Genomic DNA, 19,303 nt, shown 5'->3' on the forward strand with positions numbered 1-19,303 from the left:
AAATTCCAAATGGAACCCGCAAAGAAAAGAAATATACTTGGCTGCCCTGGTCTGTTTATTACACTGTGGTCGGTATATTTCTTTTGTTTGTGGGATCCACTTGGATTTTGTATATTTATTTATTAAATATCTTATGTACTTATATGATTTTATACTCCCACCTTACAACGTTAGTCCTTTTCCCTTACATTTTATATTGTGTGATTTTTTTTAAATTTTTTTCTTGAGCACTAATTGTGTTGTATGCTTATGGATTAAATTACTTTCAACGTCAGTTTCTTATTTATAGGCATAGCTATACATTGCTACCATCTAGTGGAGGAACATAGTAATTACTTTGTGAAATTTGGCTTTATTTTTACCACTGTTTATTTTGGTGTTACTTTATTTAAATACAGCCCAAGATTGTAAAGTTTATTCTGTCAGTGTCTATTTGTATTTTATTTATTTTCAATTTACTATTTGTTTAAATTTAAGTTTTTTTAACTTCCTTTTTTGGGGGATTTCTGCAAGACATCTGCCTGTGCATCTGTACATACCTTTTCAAAATTTTACAGGTCCATACCTTTACATCAGCTGATGCAAGCTTGGGCAGGAAAATTTTACAGGTAGCAGTCACTCAAACTTCTGGTTCAGCTTCACCAGTAATTTCTATGTTTTCAACATTAGGTAGGGGCCAGCAGGCGAGGTATAGTCTGCCGGGGAGGAGCTAGTTTACTTGTTATGTAATATCAGCCTCTACTTGGCAGCAGACTATCCAAGGATTTTGTGTACCCCAATGAAGACTAACGAGAAACATAATTTGTCGGGAATACCAAAAATCTACTTTTTGCTCTATGCGAGCACATATTGGCAACATTTTATCCCCACCTTTTAATATGGTACTTAGGCTGTGTGCACCTGTTACGTTTTTGTTCTTCTTATTCAGTACAGAAATTGCTACAAATGCTGAAGGTTTCCTGAAGCCAGAAAAGTGAGTGAGAATCCTGAAGTCTCATGCACACATTGAGTATTTTCTCCTTGGTTCAGATTTAAATCTTCAGGATGCCAATTCTTTCAGCATTTTTGCTGCAGATTTCACCCATTTTAACCCCTTAACAACTGATGACGTACTGAGTACGTCATGGTGACATGGTACTTAACGACCCATGACATACCCAGTACGTCATAGCAAAATCGCAGCCCCGGTGAGTGTGATCGGTTCACACAAACCGCAGACCGCAGATTTGGGAAGGAGGAGACCTCTGCCTGACCTCAGGAGGGGTGGTGCCTCCTCCCCGGACCTACTGAGGCTGTGATTGGCTGAGCGGTGTTTGTCAGCTAATCACAGCCACTGTAATGTTTCAGCCATTGAAAATGTCTGAAACATTGAAATCCAGCCATTATCAGTGCAGCTATAGCATTGATCATGGCTGGAGCTGGGTGATCGCTGCTTCACCCGCCCCCAGCTCTGTTTGGCGAGACCGGCCTTGTGACCGATCTCTCCAATCACCGTGACCTGCAGCTGACCGCCGCTGCCCCCGAGCTTAGCTTCACTCTGTCCATGGAAGCTGAGGAGAGTGATCCCTGCGTGTGCCCTGGTAAGTCCCTGCCCCTGATTCCCCAATCTGCTGCCCCTGCCCCCGATCCGCTGCCACTGCTGCCGATCCATCGCCGCCCTCTCTCTGCTGCCCCCCCTCCATCTGCCACCGCTCTCCTCTATCAGCCGCTGCCCCCCTCCGTGATCTGCTGTCCGCTCTCTCCCATCCTCTTCATCTACTGCCCCTTCCCCCACCTCTCACCCTCCCTGATCTGCTGCCCGCTCTCTCCCATTCTCTTCATCTGCTGCCCCCTCCCCCACCTCTCACACTCCCTGATCTGCTGCCTGCTCTCTCCCATCCTCTTCATCTGCTGCCCCCTCTCCCACTTCTCACACTCCCTGAACAGCTGCCTGCTCTCTCCCATCCTCTTCATCTGCTGCCCCCTCCCCCACCTCTCACCTTCCCTGATCTGCTGCCCGCTCTCTCCCATCCTCTTCATCTGCTTCCCCCTCACCCTCCCCGATCTGCTGCCCCCTCTCTGATCTGCTGCCCCTCCCCACCTCTCACCCTCCCTGATCTGCTGCCCCCTCCACCCCCTCTCAGCCTCCCCGATCTGCTGCCCCCTCCACCACCTCTCACCCTGATCTGATGCCCACCCTCTCCCACCCTCTGCCGCTCCTCCATCCACCGTGCCCTCCCATCCTCCACCGTGCCCTCTCCCATCCTCCGCCGGCACTCTCCCATCCTCCGCCGCGCCTCCATCCGCCACGCACTCTCCCTTCCTCCATCCATCTTTTTTTCCATCCCACCTAGTCCCCCCGTTTTTGCAGCACATCCGTGTATGCGTCCTGATTTTTTTTCTGTAAACAAAGAAAGAAATACATATAAACTTAATTTAGGGCCAGTAAAATTATACTGTAGTAATCGTCAACTACAGTATTTTTTACTTAATATTGTATGGGGCAGCCCAGTGCCACACGTGAAAGCAATGCACGAGTCTCACATTACATCATCCGGCACGGTCGCTCTCTTCCAGACAGGAGTGTGCAGCTGTGGCGGGTGATGTGATGCAAGATTCGTGCATCGCTCTCACACGTGGCACTTGCCTTTAAGGGAACCTGTCAGCAGAATTTTCGCAATTAAACTAAAAAATTCCCCTTCTGCAGCTCCTGGGCTGCATTCTAGAAAGGTTCCTCTTGCTACTCTGCCCCCTCTGAGACCTAAATAAACACTTTATAAATTCTTACCTTTTTGTATGCAAATGCGTTTTTATGGTCATAGGGGCGGGCTGTATTTCGTCCGTTATTCGCACCCCTGCCACTGTACGCCATCCCCCATTGCTCATTTACATACATGAGGACGCCCCCTCATGTAACTGTGTCCTCTCGAGGTCTCGCGCATGCCCAGTGGCACTCTCGCGGAACTGAGCACTGTGCAAAGCCTGAATGCTGGTGAGGTGATTGCGCAGGCTCGAGATTATGGGCGGCGCTGTGATTGTCATCCGCAGCGTCATCCAAGTACCCGCCCAAAATCTTGTGCCCTCGCTTTTCCCTCTGCCTCCACCGTTATGCGTCCTCATGTATGTAAATGAGCAATGGGGGACGGCGTACAGCAGCAGGAGGGCGAATAGCGGATGAAATACAGCCCGCCTCCATGACCATAAAAACATATTTGCATACAAAAAGGTAAAAATTTATAAAGTGTTTACTTAGGTCTCAAAGGGGGCACAGTAGCAAGAGGAACCTTTCTAGAGTACAGCCCAGGAGCTGCAGAAGGGGAATCTTTTAGTTTAATTGCGAAAATTCTTCTGACAGGTTCTCTTTAATGTCAGTTGCAGGTGCCCATATTACTATTATTTTATATATATATATATATATATATATATATATATATACACATACATACACATACTGATGTTCGTATTTTTTATTTCACCAAACTAATATTTTTTTGTATCAGGGGGATCTAGTTTTCAAAATGGGGTCACATGTGGGGAAGCTCTATTGTTTAGGCACCTCAGGGGGTCTCCAAACGCAACATGGCTTCCGCTAATTATTCCAAAAATTTTGCTGTGAAATGGTGAAATGGCGCTCCTTCTCTTCTGAGCCCCGCCGTGCGCCCAAACAATTACTTTCCACCACATATGAGGTATCTGTGTACTCAGGAGAAATTGCACAATACGTTTTAGAGTGCATTTTTCCTGATACCCTTGTGAAAAAGAAAGCTACCTGGTTGAAATAACAATTTCGTGGAAAAAAAAAAATATTTTCACGACTGAACATTATAAACTTTTGTAAAGCCACCAGGAGTTCAAAGTGCTTACTAAACATCTAGATAAATTTAATGAGGAGTCTAGTTTCCAAAATGGGGTCACTTGTGGGGGAGCTCTATTGTTTAGGCACCTCAGGGGGTCTCCAAACGCAACATCACATCCGCTAATTATTCCAGACAATTTTTCTTTAAAAAAAATCAAATGATGCTCCTTCCCTTCTGAGTCTTGCCGTGCGCCCTAACAATTGATTTCCACCACATATGAGATATCGGTGTACTCAGGAGAAATTGCAAAATTAATTTTATGGTGCATTTTTTTCCTGATACCCTTGTAAAAATGCTTTTATGGCTAAAGTAACATTTTTGTGTAAAAAAAAAAAAAAGTTAAATTTTCATTTTTTTTTTCCTTCTATATTGCTTTGGTTGCTGGAAAGCTCCTAAAGGGTTAATAAACTTCTTGGATGTGGTTTTGAGCAGAGTGAGGGGTGAAGATTTTAGAATGGGGTCACGTTTGGGTAATTTCTGTCGCCTAGGTTTCTCAAATCACTACAAATCACTCTCAAATCACTACAATGTGATGTGGTACCTAAAAAATTTTATATTTGTAAATTTTGTTGGAAAAATGAAAAATTGCTGATGAACGTTGAACCCTTCTAACTTCCTAACGAAAATAAAATTGTTTCGAAAATTGCGCTGGTGTAAAGTAGACATGTGGGAAATGTTATTTAGTAACTATTTTGTGTGACATATCTTTCAGATTTATGGGCATACAATTTCAAATATTGAAAATTGCAAAATTTTTAAAATTTTCACCAAATTTCCAAAATTTTCACAAATAAACACAAAACATATCGGTCTAAATTTAACACTGACATGAAGTACAATATGTCACAAAAAAAAAAAATTCAGAATCGCCAGGATCTGTTGAAGCGTTCCAGAGTTATAACCTCAATTAATAACAAAATTGCAAACAACGGCCGAGTCTTTAAGGTGATAACAGGCTGGGGGCTGAAGGAGTTAATGAATGGGAAAAAATCAGCATAAACGCACATTTATCCTTCTGCGTTTTCCCTGCCAAGAGATACAGAAATGGTGTAGATATTTCTGCACCAAATAGTTAACGTGTGCACATACATTTAAATGAGTGCATGAAAATGCATAAGAATGTTTGTTCCTAATTGCCGCCAACTTGCTGACAAACAAACAAGATGCTTGTTTGTTGGCTTAGTGGATTCTTTATGGCGACACAAAGATCATAGTTATTTTTTGATGGATTGTTTTTTTTTTTTTTGCACACCACATTGGCCTGAGCATTTGCATGAGCAACCTTAAAAGGAGTGGCAGTTGACTTGTATTGTTAATCCATGAGCGTTATGGGCAGGAATGTGCCCCTCTGAATTGATTTTTAGTCATAAATTACTTTTTAATATTTTAGTATAGATTGCAAATCTTTATTGATTTAATTTATTTTTAAACAGAATGCAACTGCTTACACGGAGGAACTTGTTTACACTACGGTATATACAGAAAATCGTATAGATGTATCTGTCCTGTTGGATATGGTGGAAAAGACTGTGAAAAAGGTATTTACCTGTTCTTAAAAAATTAAAAAAGTTGGGCCCTCTTTTACAAGTTGTACTTCATGGGCCCATAAGGTTTAAGAGTAAAAATAAACTCTAGATCAGCAGCACTTCACTCCAGCAAATTGAAGGTCGTTGATTTATCGACAGCAGTCATGTGGTGATGCACCCCACCAGATGTTAATACCAGCAGACTAGTGAAATACGCAATTCTTTTTTTCAGATCCTCAGAGAATACTTTGCCATTTGGTGCCATATTGAACTTTCAGTGACCAATATGAGTATGTGAGCGATAACACCAAATTTAACACATCTGCTCCCCATTCATACCTGAGACCTTGCAACACTAATGAGTCACATGACACCATGGAGGGAAAATGGCTAATTTGGCCATTTTCACTTAGGGATGTACTCACTTTTGTTGCCACCGATTTTGACATTAAAGGCTGTGTGTTGAGTTATTTAACAAACACACCAAATTCACTGTTATACAAGCTGTACACTGACTACTTTAATCAAATGTGTCATATCGTCAGTGTTGTCCCATGAAAAAGTATAATAAAATATTTCCAAAAATGTGAAGGGTGAATTCACTTTTATGGTATACTCTGAATATGATTGACAACACACTGGCCATAACAGGGCTATGCACAACCTGCATGGCTGCAATTCCAGTTTTAGTGAGTAACGTTTCTTAATAAGGACAACAGCCACCTCTGCTAACTGAATCACGGCCCCAGTCCCCACCCAGTACTGTATACCTGCAACAGCCGAAAGGAACAGATCTTCTACACAACCAGATCTCTTCTCTGGTTGGATATTTGGTCTTCTTCTCGAATGGTGTTTGGTCTTCTCTGGGAACGGTGTGAAGTCTTCTCCGGGAATGGTATTCGAGCTTCTGTCAATGGTGTTCAGTCTAACTATTCTGCTCCGATACAAAATTTAAAAAAAGCTGCCAATCAGTAGTGTGGGTTAGGTTACACATAGTTCAGTTTCTGGGATTGGTCACGTGTCTGTGTACTTTTGCAGACCACGTGGTGTGGAGAAAATAAAGGATGCTTGTCTGATTTTGATCGGAGTGTTGGATCAAACTTGCCAAACTAAAGCCTGCTTTACACCTTACGATATCGCATACAATATCGTATGTGATCGTACCAGGCCTTATCGTATGTGCGGCACGTTCAATTTGTTGACCGTGTCGCACAAACGATTATTTGCCGTCACACGTACTTACCCTTCCATATGACCTCGATGTGGGCGGCGAACATCCACTTCCTGGAGTGGGAGGGATGTTCGGCGTTACAGCGACGTCACGCGGCAGCCGGCCAATAGAAGCGGAGATGAGCGGGACGTAAACATCCCGCCCACCTCCTTCTTTCCGCATTGCCGGCGGGAGCCGCGGGACGCAGGTAAGATCTGTTCATTGTTCCCGGGGTGTCACACACTGCGATGTGTGCTGCCTCGGGAACATTGAACAACCCGACGTGCAATTTTAAGGAAATGAACAATGTGTATACGATGAACGGTTTTACGTTCAATCACAATCGCACGTAGCTGTCACACGCTACAACACCATTAACGATGCCGGATGTGCGTCACTTACGACGTGACCCCGCCGACACATCGTTAGATTTGTTGTAGCGTGTAAAGCCCGCTTAAGTCAATGGGTCCATGAATAAATAGAACCACACTGATATGTCCATGTGCTGTTTTTTTCATGGATCATTTATTATAAGAAGCTTGTGAAAAATACTGATCAAAGACTTATGCTATACTGATCAAAAATACGCATGAAACTTGGATCTTTTTGTGTATGAAAAAAAATCATTACCACCTGAACAAGCTCCAACTCATATTTCCTGTCCAAAATAGGGCTAATTATCTAATTTTATCTCTCACATAGACTAGAATGCATTTTATAGAAAGCTACTGAGATTATTGTTTATTTTTGAGATTTTGAGGAACTTAGAATGTTTGGGGAAATCCATACAAACACATAGAGAACATACAACAAAAGTACATAGCTAAAAGTATTATTCACAAGAAAATATAGAAATCCAGCGCAATCCTTGGAGTATAGTAATTAAAATTAAATTTTTATTATATTCCATAAAAAATTCAGGGATATACAGCAATGTAGAATATTTGAAATTGCTCAGAACAACGCGTTTCTATGAGTAGTCCTAATCATGATCTGGGCTAAGACTGAACAGAGCTTCCTAATAAGAAGGGTGTCAGCCATCTCTGATTTTCACACCTGTGAAATTGGCGAGTAATGGGTTAATAATAGAATCCACAGAAAATAGTTATTTAAAACCAGGTAAGAATACCATAATTACAAAAATATATTTAAAAACAAATACAAATATATGAAAACACAAATATCATATAGAAAAGACATATATTTCAAATATTGATGTATTATCTAAATGTGAATATAGTATAAAGTATATAGTATCAAAGACACCTCCTAGATGTGGTTAATCCAATGGCTATTTTGCCCTCAGCGATTTCCAATGTGCACAAGGGCACACATTACACACATTACTATTGCCTCAGCCTGCCATGCGCTTCACCTGTGGATTGGACTGGGATTACAGCGAGTCAGTGAGCTGAATTGAACTTTTTCTCTAAAAGTATTATTGGATTATTGTAAATATGGTTTTTAATTCTTTCTACAGACCTATTTGCTAGATGTTACAATGGCACTGGTTATGAGTACAGAGGTACAGCATCAAAAACCAGAGTTCATGATGAATGTCTGAACTGGGATTCTCCAGTAGTGAGAAATCACCAAGTAAATGCTCATATGAAGGATGCCTTAAAGCTTGGGATTGGGAAGCACAATTACTGCAGGTAAAATACTATGTTTTGCTTATCAGTAACAGTGAACAATATAAGACTCTTGGACAACCTATAATTAATTACATTAATTTTATTTTTCCAGGAATCCAAACAATAGATTAAAACCATGGTGTTATTTCAACGGACCAAATGGTGTTGCAAGAATGTTTTGCAAGATCCATAAATGTGAAGAGCATGAAAACACAGGTAATGTTATACACTCCCTGACAGAAGTTCTGTCGCTTATTCGTGTTATGTAAATAAAAGCTTATAACCCGACTTTAAATTCATCCATTGGTTTCATAAATTTCTCTTTTGAAAGCTGAAACCCTCTCAAATTGGTTTAGGTTATGAAAATAAAGTTGCTGCAAAGCTGAAATATTGATCATTTAATGAACACAGAAAGTCCAGATTTTGTCAAGACAAAAGTTTTGTCGCCCACAGAAAGTAATGGGAAATTCCAGCAAATAATTAACTTCTAATACAAAGATATCTTGCATAACATTGGTGAATGAAGTTATTTTTTGTGACTTCCATGAGCTTGAAGGACTGCATCCATGAGGTTCAACAATTATTCATACAATTTATTGATCATCAGTCATCAGGAATAGCAAAGAATGCAGTCTTACATGCCTCCCAGAGTTCATCTAGATTCTTTGGTTTTGTCTTCTAAGCTTCCGCTTTCATCCTACCCCAAACATGCTCAATGATGATCAAGTCTGGTGAATGGACTGACCAGTCCTTGAGCACCTTGATCTTCTTTGCCAGGAAATGGATGTTGTTGTGGAAATGGATGTATGAGATGGAGCACCATCCTGCTGCAGAATTTTACCCCTTTTATGATTGGGAATGTAAGCGGTAGCTAATACTTCTTGATATTTTAGGCTATTGCAAGGCTTACACCTTGCAAATGTTTCACACACCCCTGTTACGAGGGGGACCCGGGGAAGCGTGCCAAGATGGGGAAAGGACAGCTTCCGCCGGTCAAGGTCCACTGTGCGGTGTAAGGGACCGCTGCTATGGTGGGTGAAGAGTGAGCGGGTTGCTGCTAGCGATCGTCTGGAATGTCACAGACGATCTATGTACACCGGTCTGCCCTAACCCGTGTGGGTTGTATGGCAGGGATCACACGGCTCGGTGTACATGTTGCACGGGGAAGCACAGAGGTGCCCACGCACGTGTGCCAGTGGAAGTCACGAGAATATGGCACGAGGGTAGCACAGAGGTGCCCACGCACGTGTGCTTTCAATAACCAGGTGAGTCCAGTGGAGACTCGAGGAGCTCACCTGGGACAGGAACACGGCCTGTAGAAGGAGCTACTGCCGGAGCAGCAAGGCAGGGACACGGCCTGCAAACCAGGTGCTGCCTAAGCAGCAAGGGCCAAGCCCACAGAAGAAGATAATGCCTGAGCAGTGGCGTGGCAGCACGCTGCCAGACATCCAAACATAGAAGGACGGTCGCACGCCGCCATGATGGCAGGAGGGGCTTTTAAGGAGGTGTAGCTCCAGCCAAGGGCGGGCGCGAGGCGGAGATGACGGACTTGACCCAATCAGGATCCACGACATCCCAGCCTGGCCAGTCAGGATTCACCACGTCACCAGCCTTGTCATCAAGCCGTGTGACGTCAGTGGGCGAATCAGGATCCACCAAGCATAGCACATGCTCACCCTCCTGCCTCTGGGAAATAGAGGCGGGATCCTCGGTCTCACAATGTGTAGAGATAACGGGAGTCTCACTGCTTCCCTGATCAGCAAACCTCTGCACATTGCGCAACCTCACAGACCTTCGAGGCTGCTGAGCAGGAGGAGCTGCGGCAGGCAAGGAATGGGAGACCGCCTCATTTCTTGCAACAGGAGTACCACTAGGTGTCACCCTTGTGCTGCCTCTCTGAGGAGGTTTCTCCTGCACTCTGCGCAGTCTGGCAGACCTTCGGCACTGCTGAGCAGGAGCGCTCGTGGCAGGCAAGGAGACTGCCTCATTCCTTGCCACAGGAGAGCCACGAGGTGTAACATTACCCCCCCATCTAGGCCCCCCCCCTGCCCGTGCTCAAAGGCCGCTATCAAACCCGGGGCGTGGATATGATCCTCCAATTCCCAGGATCTATGCTCCGGACCACGGCCGACCCACTCCACGAGGTAGTACCTCCTGCCCCGTATAACTTTTGTCTCCACAAGCTTCGCCACCTCAGAGTCGTCGGGCGGGGAGTCAGTTTGAGGCGTCAGGGACCCCGAGAACTTATTAAGTCGTACGGGTTTCAGGAGGGACACGTGAAAGGTGTTGGCTATAGCCCAGCGTGGAGGGAGCTGGAGTCGGTATGCCACCGGGTTCACCTGCTCTAGCACTTTAAACGGACCCAGGTACCTAGGGGCGAACTTGGCTGCCTGTACCCGTAGGTTAACATTCTTAGAGGACAGCCACACTAGGTCACCAGGGGCGAAGGATGGTGCAGGGCGGCGGCGCTCATCAGCCGTTGTCACCATCCGGTCTTTAGCCCTCTTAAGGGCCTCTTGGGTGTTATCCCAGATCTCCCGGGCCTCGGTCGCCCAATCCTCCACTCTAGGATCGGGTGACGTAATGGGCATCGGAACCGGGATTCTGGGATGTTGTCCGTTATTGAGCAGGAACGGAGTCTGACCAGAGGATTCATGGACCGAATTATTAATGGCAAATTCGGCCCAAGGAAGGAGGTTAGCCCAGTTGTCGTGGTGCGCGGAGATAAAATGGCGGAGGTAAGTTACCAAGGTCTGATTGGTCCTCTCTTCCAGTCCATTGGTTTCGGGATGGTATGCGGAGGAGATGTTCAGCTCTATCTGCAGGAGCTTACAGAGCTCTCTCCAGAAGCGAGACGCGAACTGGGGACCCCGGTCGCTCACCACCTTGTCAGGCATGCCATGCAGCCTAAATACATGCCTAATGAATAAGGTGGCGAGAGCACGGGACGTCGGGAGTCGTGGGAGAGGCACCAAGTGGACCATTTTAGAGAAGTGATCCGTGATGACCCATACGACCTTGTGACCGGCTGACTTGGGCAGATCTCCCAGGAAGTCCATTCCCACCACTTCCCAGGGACGATCCGGCACTGGCAGTGGGTGAAGAAGACCTGCCGGTCTCTGCCGGGATGGCTTATTCCGTGCACACGACATACAGGCTCCCACATACTCCTGTATGTCCTGGGGTAGTCTCGGCCACCAATAGTGCCTAGTCACAAGGTCTCTGGTCCTTTTGACCCCAAAGTGACCCCCGACCTTGGAGGCATGGGCCCACGATAGCACCTCATTCCGTAGTTCAGGGGGAACGAGGGTCTTGCCAGGTGGCACCTGGTCCAAAGAAGTGGGAGTGACCATCCTCAAGCTGTCCGGGGGTAGTATAAGACGAGGCTCCTCCTCGTCCTCCTCCAACACAACCATACAACGTGACAAGGCATCGGCCCGTACGTTCTTCTCACCGGCCAGGTGGCGGATAATAAAGCGGAACCGGGAGAAGAACAAGGACCAACGGGCCTGCCTTGGGTTCAGGCGTTGTGCTGTCTGGAGGTATGTGAGATTTTTATGGTCGGAAAATACTTCAAATGGATGCTTCGCACGCTCCAGGAGATGCCGCCATTCCTGGAATGCTAGTTTCATCGCCAGTAACTCCCTATCTCCTATGGAGTAGTTCCTCTCAGCCGGAGAAAAGATCTTGGATAAAAAGAAACAAGGATGCTTCCTTCCTCGTTCGTCTTTCTGGTACAGGACTGCACCAGCACCGACCGAAGAGGTTTCTACCTCTAGTAGAAAGGGTTTGGAGATGTCTGGACGATGAAGGATGGGAGCTCTGGAGAAGTAAGTTTTGAGAGTGTGAAATGCCTCTACCGTTTCCCGTGTCCATGCTTTGGGATTAGCGCCCTTGCGGGTAAGGGCAATGATGGGTGCTGCCACCGTCGAGAAGTTGGGAATGAACTGGCGATAATAATTGATAAACCCCAAGAATCGCTGGATCGCTTTCAGCGAGCGGGGCTCAGGCCATTTCATCACTGTCTCCAACTTCCCCGGATCCATTGCTAACCCCTGACTGGACACGATATACCCCAGGAACGGCAAGGATTCACGTTCAAAAACGCACTTTTCCAGCTTAGCATATAACGAATGAGTGCGGAGCCTCTTAAGTACTCGGATGACATCCCTCCGATGGGTGGCAAGATCGGGGGAGAAGATAAGGATATCATCCAGGTATGCAACCACGGAAAGATACAAATCCCGGAAAACATCATTCACAAAGTCTTGAAATACGGCGGGGGCATTGCAGAGTCTGAAGGGCATTACGAGATACTCGGAAAAAAAGGGAGAACCAGAGCAAAAAGCTGAATCAAATATTACAAAGTTTTTTTATTTTTATATTCAAGGTGCACAGTGCAATACATGAAACATTGATGTACAATAAAAAGAGGGGGTGAGGAACATGAGTACAAGACAGATCAACATTAGCCGGGTATGGACTAACAGGCAAAAAAATGTTCAATATTGATAAACCCCTAATTGCCTACGATGAATGAAATGAATCAATATACTACATAAGAGCATATGAATGCGGTTAACCCAGTGGGGTAAAAACACCAAGGACCAAACCAATTGGTGGTTAGAAATAGTTTGGCAAAGGAATGATTAGCAGTCAGGAGACAACCAAATATAAGGAAAGTTGAGTCACAAGTAATTAGCACAAAATCCCAAATGGGAGGAGATGTGCTCCTGACTGAACAATCAAAAGACTAATGCTGGGTTCACACTAAACGACAGCGACAACGACGTCGCTGTTACGTCACCATTTTCGGTGACGTAACAGCGACCTTGTAAGTCGCTGTTATGATCGCTGCTTAGCTGTCAAACACAGCAGAAGCAGCGATCATAAGGTCGCTGTGCTACATGTTCAGAGAGCAGGGAGCCGCGCTTAGCGCTGGCTCCTTGCTCTCCTGCAGCACACATCGGGTTAATTAACCCGATGTGTGCTGCAGCTACATGTCACAGTTCAGAGAGCAGGGAGCCGCGCTTAGCGCTGGCTCCTTGCTCTCCTGCAGCACACATCGGGTTAATTAACCCGATGTGTGCTGCAGCTACATGTCACAGTTCAGAGAGCAGGGAGCCGCGCGCACTGCTTAGCACTGGCTCCTTGCTCTCCTTGCTACAGTATACATCGGGTTAATTACCCGATGCATACTGCAGCCACATGTCACAGTGCAGGAGCCGGCACTGGCAGCAAGGGCGGCGGAGGCTGGTAACCAGCGTAAACATCGGGTAACCAGGGAAAGGTCTTCCCTTGGTTACCCGATGTTTACGCTGGTTACAGCTTACCGCAGCTGCCAGTGCCGGCTCCTGCTCGCTTCATTTCGTCGCTCTCTCGCTGTCACACACAGCGATGTGTGTGTCACAGCGGGAGAGTGACGACCAAAAAATGAAGCTGGACATTCAGCAACGACCGGCGACCTCACAGCAGGGGCCAGGTCGTTGCTGGATGTCACACACAGCGACAGCGACGGGACGTCGCTGCAACGTCACAGAAAATGGTGACGTAGCAGCGACGTCGTTGTCGTTGTCGCTGTGTGTGACACCAGCTTTAGCCAAAGAAGTACCACTAAGGAAAATGAAGTATGTCCAAACAGTTGAACAGACCCCCTAGATGGATGAGGATGACAACCCAAATCCTGATTAGAGAATGGAAACTCCATTAGCCAGGAGGCACGAGGGTATATAAAAGGGGGTAATGCAAATGTGGTATTAATAGACCCCTAGTCACCTGGCAGAGGGGGTTTTTTTTTGGGAAAATGGAGGGGGTCAGATAAAACTGAATGCCCTGAGGGTTAATAGACAAAAGGCAGGTCCTTGTGTTGAGTAAAGGTCATTGGTAGGGAGTATGACTAGCAAACAGGAGACATTCCGGGATGCAGAGTAGGTACAATAACAATAGATTACGTGAGGTGAGTGTAGAACCCTACAAAGCAGAGGTACTCCCGACTGAGTGGCCAAAAATAGGCCAATGACTACCTAAAGTTTGTGAATGGTATAGAGGATATGTAAAGTGTCCATAGGACAAAACCCCCAGGGAAGTTAATAACCCCGATCCAGAGTGGTAAGTGGAAAGTCCATTTGACAAAATGCCAAGGGGGTTTTTGGGTGGGAAATAGGACAAAAACAGGACAGGTTAACCCAACGGCAAAAGAGTAGGGGTAAGGCTAAGTGCCCGATTGAGAGAACATATTACCTGAGACCAGTGGCAGGGGGCCCGACGCACGTTTCGCGGCTATCAGCGCATCGCTTGCCGCTTCATCATGGGGGAAGGTAAGGAGTGATGCACACATCCGGTGGAGTGACCCATAAATAGCTCCGCGGAAATGGGAAACGCGAATGGAATTCGCAGTTCCGGAGTCAGACGGCGCATGCGCGGGCCCGCCAAGAAGTCCCCTGCTACGTAGCCCCAGCCGTCAAGGAGTCAGGCGCATGCGCGGAGGTCAAGACGAAAGCCGGTGTTTCCGCCGAGACCGCCGCGCACGCGCGGACTCCATGGAGACGCCGGAGCGCTGCCAGGGAACAACAGGCGGGCGCACGCATGCGCACAAGACTCCGGACACAGTGAATGGATGAATGGGGAGGCAAAGATGACACAAAAGAGACGCTTGGCAGTGACCACAACAATTATGGACAAACATAATGGCGGGCAATCATACGGAACAGATAACACAGATAAAAAGACATAAGACTACATGTCATAAGGTGAATCATAATCCGGCACAGCCTAAAGAATGATTAATGTGCAGGCAACCGCCAGGTGGAATTTGAAGTCAGATCGCATCTCCAACCAGATCATGGTGTATATCAAACAGACCCATCCGCTTATTAGTGTTGTCACAAGGGATATGTTGCATCATATTTAAAAGAAATCTAGGAAACAGAAGGAAATATATACATAATTAAAAACAAAAAGGTTAAAAGCCACAAACAACCCGATCAGAAAAATGCAATGGATGGAAACAATGGTACGTGTTATTACGCATTTTTCAAAAAATACATAAATAATCACAGATAAATAAATAAACATTCCATTGCAAAAAGATGACAAAACAAAGAGAGCAAGATAATGCATTCAGAAAAGGAAGGGAGGGAAGATGAAACTGGCCTAAAGAAAAGAAGCAAAACTAAGGGCCTCATTGAGGCCCTTAGGAGCGACTGTGTCCAAAGCCACAATCCACTTGGTTTCTCTTTGGGAAAGCATCTTTTTGATGTTGCCACCCCGTATGCCACAGTGGACCACGTCAATGCCGCGTATTTTTAGCACTTTAGGGTCACAATTGTGGTATTTTTTTTGGGTTAACCTGTCCTGTTTTTGTTCGTCTTGAGCATATTGCTATCTCTCTGAACGCTTTCCATCTGCAAAGCCTATTCTGGTGATGATGTACGTCACAGTATGGAGATTCCGGATATGACGAATCGGACTTTACCGAGTGTTTACAGAATTCACCTTGGTGATGATGCGTGTCACGGCATCGGCTTCCGGATATGACGTGCCGGTTCTCGGGATTGCAATTACAAGGTTGTTTTCAAGACTCACTATGACAACCATATGACTCAGGAGGGGGATGTACCGGAAATGACGATACGGACATTGTTTGTATAATTGCACACATGCTGTTTCTTCGGATATAGCTGCCTATAAATAGGCACCCTGGGATTCCTGATCTATCACTCCTGGACGAAGCACACGAGCTGCGAAACGCGCGTCAGTGTTGGTGGGGGTTACCACACTGATACCACCCGTTTTTCATCTGGTAATATGATATCATGATGCTTGTTTTATAAGTTTTTTACCACGTAGCCTCTTTACTATTGCTATATTACTCTTTATGATACACTTGTATCCTTCTTTGGCTATGTGATTCACTGACAAACATGCATGGACATAAAACCGATATACTGTTTTTTTATATTGTGTGGTATATGGTGGTGCCATTAGTTACCATTGGTGTTGTACCCCCATGTGTTTAATTTCATCCGTCACCTGGGCGGTTCCATTCTTTTGATGTGATTTTAATCTATTTTGTGAATAAAGTTTATCTTTTATTTGATTTTTGCTTGTTATATTATTGGTGGTCATTTTTGTCATACAAGCAAAGTTTTTGTATTAGTTTTGTGGCATTGGTGTCATATCCTCTATACCATTCACAAACTTTAGGTAGTCATTGGCCTATTTTTGGCCACTCAGTCGGGAGTACCTCTGCTTTGTAGGGTTCTACACTCACCTCACGTAATCTATTGTTATTGTACCTACTCTGCATCCCGGAATGTCTCCTGTTTGCTAGTCATACTCCCTACCAATGACCTTTACTCAACACAAGGACCTGCCTTTTGTCTATTAACCCTCAGGGCATTCAGTTTTATCTGACCCCCTCCATTTTCCCCAAAAAAAACCCCCCTCTGCCAGGTGACTAGGGGTCTATTAATACCACATTTGCATTACCCCCTTTTATATACCCTCGTGCCTCCTGGCTAATGGAGTTTCCATTCTCTAATCAGGATTTGGGTTGTCATCCTCATCCATCTAGGGGGTCTGTTCAACTGTTTGGACATACTTCATTTTCCTTAGTGGTACTTCTTTGGCTTAGTCTTTTGATTGTTCAGTCAGGAGCACATCTCCTCCCATTTGGGATTTTGTGCTAATTACTTGTGACTCAACTTTCCTTATATTTGGTTGTCTCCTGACTGCTAATCATTCCTTTGCCAAACTATTTCTAACCACCAATTGGTTTGGTCCTTGGTGTTTTTACCCCACTGGGTTAACCGCATTCATATGCTCTTATGTAGTATATTGATTCATTTCATTCATCGTAGGCAATTAGGGGTTTATCAATATTGAACATTTTTTTGCCTGTTAGTCCATACCCGGCTAATGTTGATCTGTCTTGTACTCATGTTCCTCACCCCCTCTTTTTATTGCACATCAATGTTTCATGTATTGCACTGTGCACCTTGAATATAAAAATAAAAAAACTTTGTAATATTTGATTCAGCTTTTTGCTCTGGTTCTCCTTTTTTTTCCATGTATTTTGAGCTGCTGAAAACCTGAGGTGGTTTGTCCACCAGGTTCATTTTGTCGTGTTTTCCCTATGGAATGTATATTTCTCATTACGAGATACTCGTAGTGACCGTCCCTGGTGTTGAAGGCGGTCTTCCACTCATCGCCCTCTCGGACTCACACTAGATTATACGCCCCGCGTAGATCCAGCTTCGTGAAGATCTTTGCCCCGCGGAATCGATCAAATAACTCCGTAATGAGGGGCAAAGGGTATTTGTTTTTGATCGTGATTGCATTTAATCCCCTGTAATCGATACAGGGGCGTAGATCCCCTTCCTTCTTTTGCACGAAGAAGAACCCCGCACCGGCCGATGAAATAGACTTGCGAACGAACCCTTTTGCCAGGCTGTCCTGAATATATTTGGACATAGCCTCCGTCTCTGGAGCAGAGAGGGGATACACTCTGCCCCTAGGGGGCTCGGAGCCTGGCTTCAGGTCTATTCGGCAATCGTATGGCCGGTGGGGAGGAAGGGTATCTGCGGCCCTCTTGGAGAAGACGTCCCTGTAGGCCTCATAAGGTGTCGGTAAACCTGGCTCCCCTGTATTCCCTGAGGACCCAACCGACCTAATGGTAGCGGGTGGTTCGGTAGTCACGAGGTGCTCCCTACAGGATCCTGCCCATGATGAGATCTCCCCTGTTGCCCAGTTGAGTATAGGAGCATGCTGTCTCAACCAGGGGAGGCCCAGTAGGATCTCATCCGTCCCCCCTGGAAGCACCAGGAAGGACACCTGCTCATGGTGTCCTGATGGTACTTCCATCCTGAGAGGGATGGTGATCTGGGTGATGGGATCGACTAGTAGGGACCCGTTGACTACCCGAACCCTGAGTGGCTTGGGCAAGAGAACCAGGGGAACTGAGTATCGGGTTGCCAGGGAGGTCGAAATGAAATTGCCATCAGCGCCTATGTCCAGGCAGGCCAGAGCAGAGAAGAGAGTAGTGCCAAACTGCAACTGGGCGCTGATAGTCAACCTAGAGGGAGAAGCAGTGTCTAGTAACCCCCCTCTGATGGAAACTAGACGCTGTCTTTTCCCGACGGTTTGGGACATCGGGTAGCTATGTGTCCCCTCTGCCCACAGGAAAAGCAGATGACACCAGACCGAGAACCTGGGGTAGAGGAGACCGCTTTGGACACCTCCATTGACTCCACGGAGTCGCCTACAGAGCTGGCTGGGAGACCTGTCTGGTGGAAGACGGGAGCCAGACGCTTTTTAGGCCGTGAGGACGTGGGTGCTGAAGAGACCTCGAGCCTCCGCTCCGCCTGGCGGATGTCTATGCGAGAGGCAACCACAATCAAAGACTCTAAAGTAGCAGGCACCTCACGCGTGGCCAGTGCGTCTTTGACGAACCCTGCCAGGCCCTCCCAGAACACAGGGACAAGGACCTTATCGGGCCAGTCCAGCTCTGCGGCAAGTGTCCTAAAGTGTACGGCAAAGTCCCCGACTGAAGCGGACCCTTGCCGAAGTCGTAGGAGGCGCAGCGCGGAGTCGTGGGTGACTTGAGGCCCGAGGAACACCATTCTCATGGCCCCAAGATAAGATGCTAAGTTATTCACCACCCGATCTCTGCGCTCCCACAACGGCGTGGACCACTTCAGCGCTCTCCCTGTGAGCAGGGACTGGACGAAGGCTACCTTCGCCTTCTCGGTAGCGTAAAGAGTCGCGGACAGCTCTAAGTAGGTGGTAACTTGGTTTATAAACCCACGGCACTCGGAGCTGTCCCCGCTAAAGCGCTCTGGAAGCGCAAGGCGAGGAGACCTTCCGCCCAATAGCACAGCCTGGGTAGCCGCCTGGGTGGCGACTGTCGTCAGAGCAGTCTTGTCGGAGGAAGACTGCTCCACTGCTGCCAAACGTGATTCCAACTGCTGCACATAACGCAGCAACTGCTGCTGCTCTTCAGCCATAGCCAGACCTTTGGCGCGACCGTAATGTTACGAGGGGGACCCGGGGAAGCGTGCCAAGATGGGGAATGGACAGCTTCCGCCGGTCAAGGTC

The 19,303-nt window shown here is 46.3% G+C and overlaps 1 protein-coding gene across 1 annotated transcript in view; it reads left to right on the forward strand.

The window, feature by feature from the left end:
- Positions 1 to 19,303, forward strand: part of PLAU (plasminogen activator, urokinase) — a 121,789-nt gene that overhangs the window by 50,375 nt on the left and 52,111 nt on the right. Inside the window, exons 4-6 of the mRNA XM_075349107.1 lie at positions 5,270 to 5,374; positions 8,053 to 8,227; positions 8,319 to 8,422. Coding sequence (XP_075205222.1) covers positions 5,270 to 5,374; positions 8,053 to 8,227; positions 8,319 to 8,422 — 384 coding nt within the window. The remainder of the gene's footprint in view (positions 1 to 5,269; positions 5,375 to 8,052; positions 8,228 to 8,318; positions 8,423 to 19,303) is intronic.

The sequence above is a fragment of the Anomaloglossus baeobatrachus genome, chromosome 5, assembly GCF_048569485.1.
Source record: "Anomaloglossus baeobatrachus isolate aAnoBae1 chromosome 5, aAnoBae1.hap1, whole genome shotgun sequence".
In the NCBI taxonomy this organism is placed as follows: domain Eukaryota; kingdom Metazoa; phylum Chordata; class Amphibia; order Anura; family Aromobatidae; genus Anomaloglossus; species Anomaloglossus baeobatrachus.